Source organism: Ovis canadensis, chromosome 5 (genome assembly GCF_042477335.2).
Source record: "Ovis canadensis isolate MfBH-ARS-UI-01 breed Bighorn chromosome 5, ARS-UI_OviCan_v2, whole genome shotgun sequence".
Lineage (NCBI taxonomy): Eukaryota > Metazoa > Chordata > Mammalia > Artiodactyla > Bovidae > Ovis > Ovis canadensis.
In genome coordinates, this window is record NC_091249.1 from 62,269,907 (window position 1) to 62,279,584 (window position 9,678).

At 37.7% G+C, this 9,678-nt stretch overlaps 1 protein-coding gene across 2 annotated transcripts; it reads right to left on the reverse strand.

Moving 5' to 3' along the window:
* Nucleotides 1-70: 70 nt before the first annotated feature.
* Nucleotides 71-7,252, reverse strand: LOC138440384 (bromodomain-containing protein 8-like). 2 transcript variants are annotated; one of them, XR_011257009.1, is made up of 7 exons: nucleotides 6,837-7,252; nucleotides 5,775-6,041; nucleotides 5,002-5,159; nucleotides 2,537-2,626; nucleotides 2,345-2,438; nucleotides 987-1,164; nucleotides 71-435 (listed from the first exon to the last, which is right to left on the reverse strand). XR_011257009.1 is itself a non-coding variant. In XM_069589826.1 (7 exons), the coding sequence occupies exons 1-7, from the start codon at nucleotides 7,143-7,145 to the stop codon at nucleotides 385-387; spliced, it is 1,122 nt and encodes a 373-aa protein (XP_069445927.1). In that variant the 5' UTR covers nucleotides 7,146-7,252; the 3' UTR covers nucleotides 71-384. The 2 variants fall into 2 exon arrangements, 1 of the variants encoding a protein (XP_069445927.1); XM_069589826.1 differs by having other exon boundaries at nucleotides 2,370-2,438.
* Between the last annotated feature and the right edge of the window lie 2,426 nt (nucleotides 7,253-9,678).

A 9,678-nucleotide genomic window follows, 5' to 3' on the forward strand; every position in this document is an offset into this window, starting at 1 on the left:
ACTGCCAGCTTCTATACTCATTAAAAGGTAATTTTTGACTTGTGAATTAACATTTATTTAAAGAGCAGTATTTATTTAAAGAAGTTTAATCTATTTATCTCTAAATTAACCTTACAGAACAAAAATGTGGGCAACATATATGGCATAACCCCAAATCTCAGTTTTCTGTGTTTTCTTTATATCATGTCCACAAGCACCTTTAACTCTTTGGTTGTAAGTTAAGGTATAATTCTTATTAGAAAAGACAACAGAAAAATGGTAAGCAAGTATTGGGATCTTCAATAAGTCAGAGTCTCAAAGAAAGGTCCAAAATCCAGAAAAGTTCAGGAAAGCAGCTCCAAGTTAGCCAAACAGGTTTGCCATCATCCATAGGTTGGTTAGTTTTCATTCCAGACTATTTAAGTCTCTTCTTTTGTCTAACCAAATACTCAGCACCTACAGGGTCAAGGCAGATAGCAGCTATGAATCTTTATGGAGGTTTGAATGCAATTTTATTTCTTTCTCTGCAGAGATTCAACCATGTTTTTTTCTTTAAAGTATCAATAAGATGCTGCCCAAAAAACAAACCCTCAAATGTCTTCTGGCTACCATATCTTATCTTCTACAGATGGGACAATGTGCACATATATTAATACCAACATAGTGTCAAAAAATGGACAGTGACTCCAGCCTCAGGTGTTCATGTTTAGCCCTCTGACTTGAGGCTCCGGAAGTAGATGCACCCATTACTTCCTTATCTATCCCCAGGTCACTAAGAGCTCTTTACTGCTGCCTGCCTTCCTAGAGTATTTTACTTCACCATCTATTAAAGCTGGTTCCACAGAGGAGCAGTAACAATATCAACCCTTCAAGGCCTTGAATCACCTCTAAACATAAACTCTGGGAGAACAAGGTCATTTCAACATCACCCTTATTCTCATAAGACTTTCTAAAATCAGATTCTAGAAACTACACTCCTTTTTCTTGCAGCTCTCTACCTGCAGTACCTGAATCTGCTCCAAGACTTCTCGCTGCATCTCCATAGCCATATGGTATACGTGATGATCAGAGTCATTGTACATCACAGCATTTTGGAACATCAGCATCAGGTCCCGCTGGAACTGAGCCATGGTGCGAATCCGTCCCTTGGACAGATTCCTTTTCAGGCTAGTTAAGTCCATGGGTCTACAGGTGGCCAAGAGAAACCAGAGGAAATCAAACCTTCATGTGGAACATGTGGTGACCTAACATGCTTTCTTGAAAAACTAACCAGCTCTTAATGAAAAAAGTAGTAAAGATAACAATCCCCATTAGATATAAAATAGCAATAGCAGCTAACATAACGACTGCTTACAATAAGTCGAGTGCTATACTAGGTATTTTCTATATTAACTCACTTAATCCTCTCAATAAACCTATATGGTAAGTACCATGATCACAATTGGCAATGAGAAAATTGAGATCTAAAGAAGTTAGGTACTTGCCCAAAGTCACACAACTTAGATTCTAATTCAGAAGCAGCCTGACTCCAGAGCCCATACGACCAGCCATTACATTTTACAGTTGGTGGTATCAAAGTTGTAAAAAGCTCCAATTTGTCACATGGGAGTTATTGTTGGTTTACAATGTGTAGTCATACACTAGGTATTTAATCAACAGTTTTTACTATATAATCAAAATCTCAAGAGTTCTTTCTCCTTTCATGAAGACAAAGTGAATATTAGGATAAATATTATATAACGGGACATAATAGAGAGTGGATGTATAAGAGAAGACACAGCAGAGTAGAAAGAGGACTGGGGAGGTAAGTGAGACTCTGGTTTAGTTTTCGCTCTGCTATTCACTTTTCATCACAGACAAGTGATGATCATCTCTGAGTCTTAGTTTTCCCATCTACAGAATTAAGGAGTCTGTCTCCAAAGGTTCTTTTATGATCTTTTATACATTGACACACTAGTTTATGATAGCATTTTAGATGAACCATGATATAAAAATCCAAAATACTGCAATCAACCAGTGTTTGTAAAATCCATTTGGATTACCATCTTTGCCTTGCATACTTATAACTGCCTGAAGGAATACAGTTTTCCTTTCAAAGTTTTCCTCCAAAATAAGTGTCAAAAACTACCAAAGGCTAATGTAAGATTATAACAAAAGGATCATATTACTGAAAAGCCAATAATGAAAAAAAGCCTCTTTATCCTGTTGTTCCTTACATTCTCAAATAAAGACTGAGCTTATCATAACTTTATGAACTTATTCAGCTATAAAATATATCTTGAGCTTAAGTAATGTAAATGAAATAAGGAAATAATCTAACAGATGCAAAATAAAGTATGAAAAGACAGATATAAAAGCAACCAACCTTTCTTGACCCCTTTTCCACTGACCTTTTCACCACATCCTTGTATCCTGGGGCCTGCCTTTCTGACACAGGCTTCAGAAACGGACTGCTGAACCTGATAAAGGACAAATCCAGAGAGAATGAAGAAACTCTAGAAAGTCACCCTAAATGAGAAGAGTGGTTGTGAATTTCCAGAGTGGCTTGGAGTCCTACCTGTGACTGGCTATCATCTTCCAGACTGGCAGGAGAGTCTTCTTAAATAGCAAGTGATCCTGAACAGGATCACCATGGCATAGATCAGACCTACGGGATACAATAGGACAGAAAAGAAACAGTAATTTCACATATGATGTTCTGGTCCCCCTAGATGAGCAATGACTTTTCCCCAACACATAGTGCCCCTAGCTAACATCTGAAGGAAATAACATCACAGGAATGAAAACATATTTAAGGCTTCCATAAAGGACCCTAGACTATAAGTATTCTCTACTGATCACTATTAGCAAATGAAGTTGTAACATTCTTATAAGCAACTGCCTGTGCCTTTTGCAATCTTGCACTTCAGCACCTATGACTCTAAACAACTGGTCTATGAGTGTAGTCTTTGTTTACTGATGTCTCCCAAGTTCCTGGCACATATTAAGTGCTCAAAGGAGTATTTGATACATGAATCTGGTCCTCTTTTTATACAGAAATATGTCACATTAATAAGTATTTCTCCCATGTTTCCATAGTGGGGGAAAAAACTTGGTTTCATATCCCAAGGAATTCTCTCAAACTTCACCTGAATGCTATACAATTTAAATATTTTTCTGTTTCATTTTCTTTTCTGTATAGTAACTTTAAAATACCAAGACAAATTCATTTCTCCTCATGGTCCTTCCTTCTCTGGGCTAAACTGCCTAATTTATTTAGTTTTTTCTTTAGAGGTACAACTGCTCGTTTTATTTCATTTTATAGTTTTCCCAGTTGGCAAGTTTTCTATTTACTCCAAAGTTAAATATCATGTTACACTTCATACTTTATACATTGCCTTATTCTGTCTAAACGGACTCTCTTCACACATAAGGTTTTACACCCTCGTTTTGCTTTATGTACCATACTGTGTGCATCCATTTGAACACAACTCATATTTCATCTTTCTCCAGTTTGAACAACTCCATATAACAATTCATTTTCATGATGCACTATCTCACTTGTATCTAAATTATATACCACAAAAATCAATTTATCCTTAAGCCCAGAACCCTACAAGAACAAGACATTTAAAGCCCAAAGCAAACCTCTTCCTTTGTTTCTGGTCAGTCAGCCAGAATAAACAGTAAGTCCCTAGTTCTGATACAGTTTTGTTCATATATCCACAAAAGAGATATTAAGTTTCCATTATGTAAAATGTACTGCGATAAGCTCGATAACTTCATAATCAATCACCTTTGCAATATTTTAAGAAACAACCCCTTGCTTACCTTTATTTCCATCTATTTGGGAATGCATGCCAAGCAACTACAAGTAAAATTGTGGGAGTAAAAAGGACCTGCAGACTTAACAGTGGTACTCCAAAAGTTCTACTTTACCCCGAGAGTCAGTACAGACTAAGGAAGAAGCCAGAAGAGAGGGACCAAGGGAATGTCTATCTTCCAAAGTAGTTTTAAGCTTCCACAATGACAACACTGAACTCAAATACCTGTTTCCCCTTAAGCTATCTAGTCAAGAAGACTCAATTACTAGTATCTACAGCTTTCTAATAAAGATTTTATGTTTAACCTAAATTCTAAGATAAGAGTGTGGAGTTTGCATTTCAAGATGCTGACATGTCATGAGAAAAAACGTCCCAGATTAGCGATTTCCTGTTTGGGGGATAGTCATCACATGCCATCTGCTCATACTTACAAAGGCAATTACAGAAAAGCAAAGGAAGTAATTCTTCAACATCTAGGTTTTTAGCTGTATTCTATTTGTGTAACAAAAATTTGAAATCTACTATTTACATGGTTCAGTGGTAGACCTTAGGCTAAAATAATTATTGGTTTGCCTTACCACAGATAATGTGGATGGATCTAGGATGTAGTGAAGAAGAAAAAACAGTTCGTGCTATCTTCTCTCAATACACAGACACCAGACTAGGCCCAGAAGAGGAACTATTTGTTACTAAAACTAGAAATACCTTGTTTTTCTGATTTAAAAAGAAATTCACTTCACTGAAAAAAAATTAACATTCTAAAACGTGCTCTGTGGCCTTAGAGTTATTTATGCTAAAAAAAAATTATAAACAATTTCCCAAGACCTGTGATAAAAAGTAACAAGGGACATAATATCTTAGAAATACTTTTTAACTTCAAGTTAATAAGAGATGTTTTAGTATTTTTAAAAGTACAGTTTATATATTAGACTTGAGTGACAAGCTGACTCATCAATATTTCCTAAATAAACAGAGACAAGCATTACTTATGAAAGAGATTCTTAATGTTGATGAAACAGTCCTATTTTATAAGGTGAAAGCATAGAGACTACTATTTATATAGTAGAATTGTATTTAATTCTATTTCTAGTGTTTTCCAACTCTAATTCTATTTTTCAAATTACAAAAGTAATCAATGCTCATGGCAACAAATTCAAATAGGCATAAAGACAAGTAAAAGTATGAATCCTAACAATCTTGGATAAAAATCTATACTTACAGCTTTGAGGAGGTAGCACGACTGAAAAGGATATCCACCAGAGGAGTCTCCTGGGCGCTGCAGCCATCATCACACTCACCTGAAGAACGCTGGTCCTCCATTTCTGACACATACCCTTCACCCTGGTCCTCCTCTTTGGATTCTTGCTGAACTCCCCCCTGGGAATGCCAAGAAACAAAGCAAAGTTTAGAAAGGTATTTACTATCTTCAAGGTAATTTTTCTTTCATGGGGTAAAAGAAGGCTGATCTTAAGGTAAGAAGAGGTCAGTTAAATAAAGTTATAGAATAAGTTAGAAAAAGGTGGTTTAGCTAGACCTAATGCAATGGAGAACTCTTAGAGAACTCTGACTCTATAGCCCCCCAAGAAATGAAAAAGCAATATACTCAAGTCTAGATGCTGTTTTCTCTTAAAACTGTCGTTATTGTTGCCCTGGAGCTAACCACTCTAGCTGCTCAGATTATACTAATGATAATGGCATTCTTTTACTGACGGCTTACTATGAGCCAGGTACTGTGCTAAGTGCTGCACATGAATTATTCATCTAATCCTCACAGCACATCTGAGACAGAACACTATTACTTCATTTCAGCAGAGAAAACTGAGGTTCTAAAATATTCACTAACATGCCTAAGCCTACATAGCTGATGCTAAAACCACGATTTAAGACCCAAGTTATTGAACTCTGGAGTCAGCCTATGTGCTCTAAACATTCTGCTCTGGCTGTCTGTGCACAGGATCGATCAGAGAGCTGGTTTAAGTTATTCACTTATACCTCTTTGCTCTCTACGGATTGTTCCTGAAGTGCTGAAATATCTGAGGGAGGTGGAGTCACCTCTGGCCTTCCATTTTCTCCCAGTGATGACTTCTCAGCGACTAAGTGGTCTTCCTTGGCTGAAAGTTCTTCAGGTTCTCTGTTGGGCTCCCCCTTTCCTTCAGTAGCTTCAATTTCCCTTGCCTCTTGTCTGGTACCAGATGAAGGGCAGCAGCCTTCACTTGATTCTTTGCTGCTAATGCACAACGGCTCCATTAAATAAGCTACCTGCAACCATAGTTTATTGTCAGATGTATAAGAACATCAGTGGAAATGATCATCTACATATTAATAATGCCACATCATTATGCTGCCACTGCGACTAAGTCTGAAATGGTAGGGTTAATTGATTCATTCAGTCTTTTTAAATTTGTCAAATATCTTATATACATAGGCACTGGGCTAGTTGGTAGGGACTTAACAGTAAACAAGATAGACAGGATTCTTGCCTCAAGAAGCTTAAGTTCTAATTTTCCCATCCCAAGTGTCAACTCTAATCAACTGGTAATGACTATCTAAAAAACTGCTGAAAACTCTGCCACAAACTAGATTTTTACTGATCTTGACCTAGGTTCTCCTAAATGTGTATAGTTGCCACATAAACTCTCTGTCCAGTTCTGTTTATTCCTGGTCCTCAGCCCTTAACCAGGGAAATAAAAACACTGCGAAATACTGCCCAGAAGTCTTAACATTATAAACTTAAAGGGGAGTCTGGGCAAGTGTCACCTCACTGAGTATGAAAGAATGAATTGCAAGGATCCTCCTAAGACAGTCCTACATACAGAAATTCCTATGATTCAGGCTCGTAATGACTGGGCTCTTAGAACATTGTCAAAAAGTACATTATCTGGGACATGTTTTTTATCAGCACCAAGTGCAGGAGACATAGCAATCAGCTCAATTCCTGCCAACATAGACCTTATATTTTGGTAAACAATATACAGAGTGGTAGAAATATGTATGGGTAAGCATTCTCTTAGGAAGCTGAGACTTCCACCTTTGGAAATAATGGCTCCCCATTACCTCAGAAAGAAAGAGGAGGTTCTGGCGGCTGACTTGCTCTGCCTTTTCCTGAGATTCCTCACTGCCTCCGTCCCTCACAAGCAGCTCACTAGCTTCTCTCCCTGGGCTGCTTTCCTCTAGTTCCTCAGCCCCTGGCTTCTCAGTTTCCCTCCAGCTGCCCAGATCAAGATCAAAACTGGAGTCCCATGAGCTGAAGAGGGACCTGCAGTCATTGCTCAACTCAGAGTCATTGGGATAGTCTTGTTCAGAATCCAACCAACCCCAGTCATGCCCCATCTGTAAATAAATACACAGAAAAAAAAAATGCATTACATACACTCAAATCAGTATTTCTATGGCATTTCCATCTCCCAACTTTGGTAGAAAAGTAACGGGTCAGAAATTTTTTTCTACTCCTCATTAGGAAGAGTAATATCTAGCTGAAGGGAGACATCAGGAGAAAAAAGTGATCTGTTATTGGGAATAAAGAAAAAGCCCTATGTCAAACAGTGCAATACAAATACTACCCAGAAAGTATTTGTTCTTAAGACTTCCTCATACTCTGAAAGAAGAGAAAAAACTGGAGCATAGCTAGCTGAACTCCTCTATCCCAAATCACCTTAAACTCAATTGCAAGGCAACAAATCAGATGCACATGGGGTATTTTCCTCAGCATTATAGACATTTTTAACCTATCAACCATTAAATCCTCAAAGCATGTTTTACAATTACCTGCAGCATCCTTCTAGTGATATTCAGCTTTCACTTCTCAGAAAGAGAACTGCAACATCAAGTTTTTAAAATAGCTTTCCTTGCTTTCATTACACTGCACTCCTGGTTTTCTTACCACTTTGTGCTCTCCCTTTACAACTTTCTATGTTCTTGTTTGGGCCTCTGCTTCCTTACTGTGTCTTAAAAAAACAAAAGAAGAAATGTAGCTATTTTGAGATTTCATCTTTATTAAGGTGGCTTCCAAATCTCTCCACTTTTACTTTTTGTATGCATTCTTGCCTCATTTCTCCATGTACCCAAAGGCTGATTCCCTTCAGGTGCCCTACCATCTCCTTCAACTCTTCTAAAACACCAAAATCACTTTTCTGAACATCTCACAAACCACCTGAAAGTCGTTCAATTGTGTCTGACTCTTTGTGAGCCCATGGACTATACAGTCCATGAATTCTTCAGGCCAGTATACTGGAGTGGGTAGCCTATCTCTTTCTCCAGGGGATCTTCCTGACCCAGGAATTGAACCATGGTCTCCTATATTGCAGGCAGATTCTCTACCAACTGAGCTATCAAGGAAGGCCCCCCACCCTGCAACCATTTGCTCTCCCTAAATTCCTTATGCCTACCATCACTATTTCCTTAGTCCAGTCTTGAGTCTTTCTTCTTTTACATTCATTAAACAAGTCCACTTCCCAATTTTCTTTCACAGTAATTTTTCTCACTGCCCATCCTTTATTCCTGAATAAATGTAATAGCCTCCTGGTCAGTTTCTCTATTTTTAATCCAACCTGCTCTGAACAAATAGTCTCCCTATTTAATGCTTTACAATAGATACCTCAAATATAAATTTCTCAGTCTGTCAAAGTCCTCCATATATCAAGCGCAATTTTGTCCCTTTATCCTGGTTCCTGTAATTCACTATTCCTTAATACAATCCTGTCTTCTTCTTATTCCCACCTCAGATGCCTCTACCTTAATTTAGCTTGCTTAAGCTTATGAATCACATTCTCTACCAACCCAAAACCTGTGTCCTTTAATGGACCTCCTCCTCCACAAACTTCTCCAACTTTTAGGACTTATATCACATACATGTTTGTATATTGCTTTGGAAATATACTGTAATTAAAGTTTTCTAACTCCTGGATTGACTGAACTTTCTATCACTCACCAAGATGTGTATCTTCTATGTCCTTAGCATTCTAACCAGCTTTATATTTTTATTTAAGCCAAAAGAAGATCTATGATTTCCAATCTAAGATTTCCGTATCTTTCTCAAGAATGCTCAAAATACTAGATATACCCTATGAACCTCCAACTGTTTTTAATAAAAAGCTCACAAATACTTCATTTCACTGATCTAATTTTTATTTAGGAACTAAAGTTGGAATAAACTCAGGTGATAAATTTGATTACTGAGTTAAATCTTCAAATAGTAATGTTATGAATTCTAAAATATACAAGAATCCTACACATAGAAATATATAGAAAGAAAATAACAATATACTATTCAAGAAATACCACCTACAAGACTTCTCTGGAGGCACAGTGGATAAAAACCCACCTGCCAGTGCAGGGGACACAGGTTTGATCCCTAGGTCCAGAAGACCCCACATGCCAAGGAGCAATTGAGCTTGTGCGCCACAACTACTGAGCCTGCACTCTGGAACCCTCAAGCCACAACTACTGGAGCCTGCACGCCTAGAACAAGGCGAAGCCACCAAAATGAGAAGCCCCCACTCTCCGCAATTAGAGAAAACCCACACAAAGCAACAATGACCCAGTGCAGCTGAAACTAAGTAAGATACCACCTGCAAAGATAGCAATAAATAGAATAAATGCTGAGGATAAAAATGCTATCTGTATTCATGCTTTAATCTTCTTTAAACAATGCCATGAACAGAACACTGAAAACCTTGTTTCCCCAATCATTCAAGAAAAGCTGAGTAAGACAGTCCTGACTACATAATGCAATACTTTTAAATATTACAAACTCTGACCTGTAGTAGAACAGTTCATATTATAAGACCACTTTCCCCCTCTAACAATCTCATTCCATAAATGATTAGTTACCATGCAGAACAAATCCTAAGTTTCACACTCCCACTCACATACTCTAAGAACACAACAAAGGCTAGAG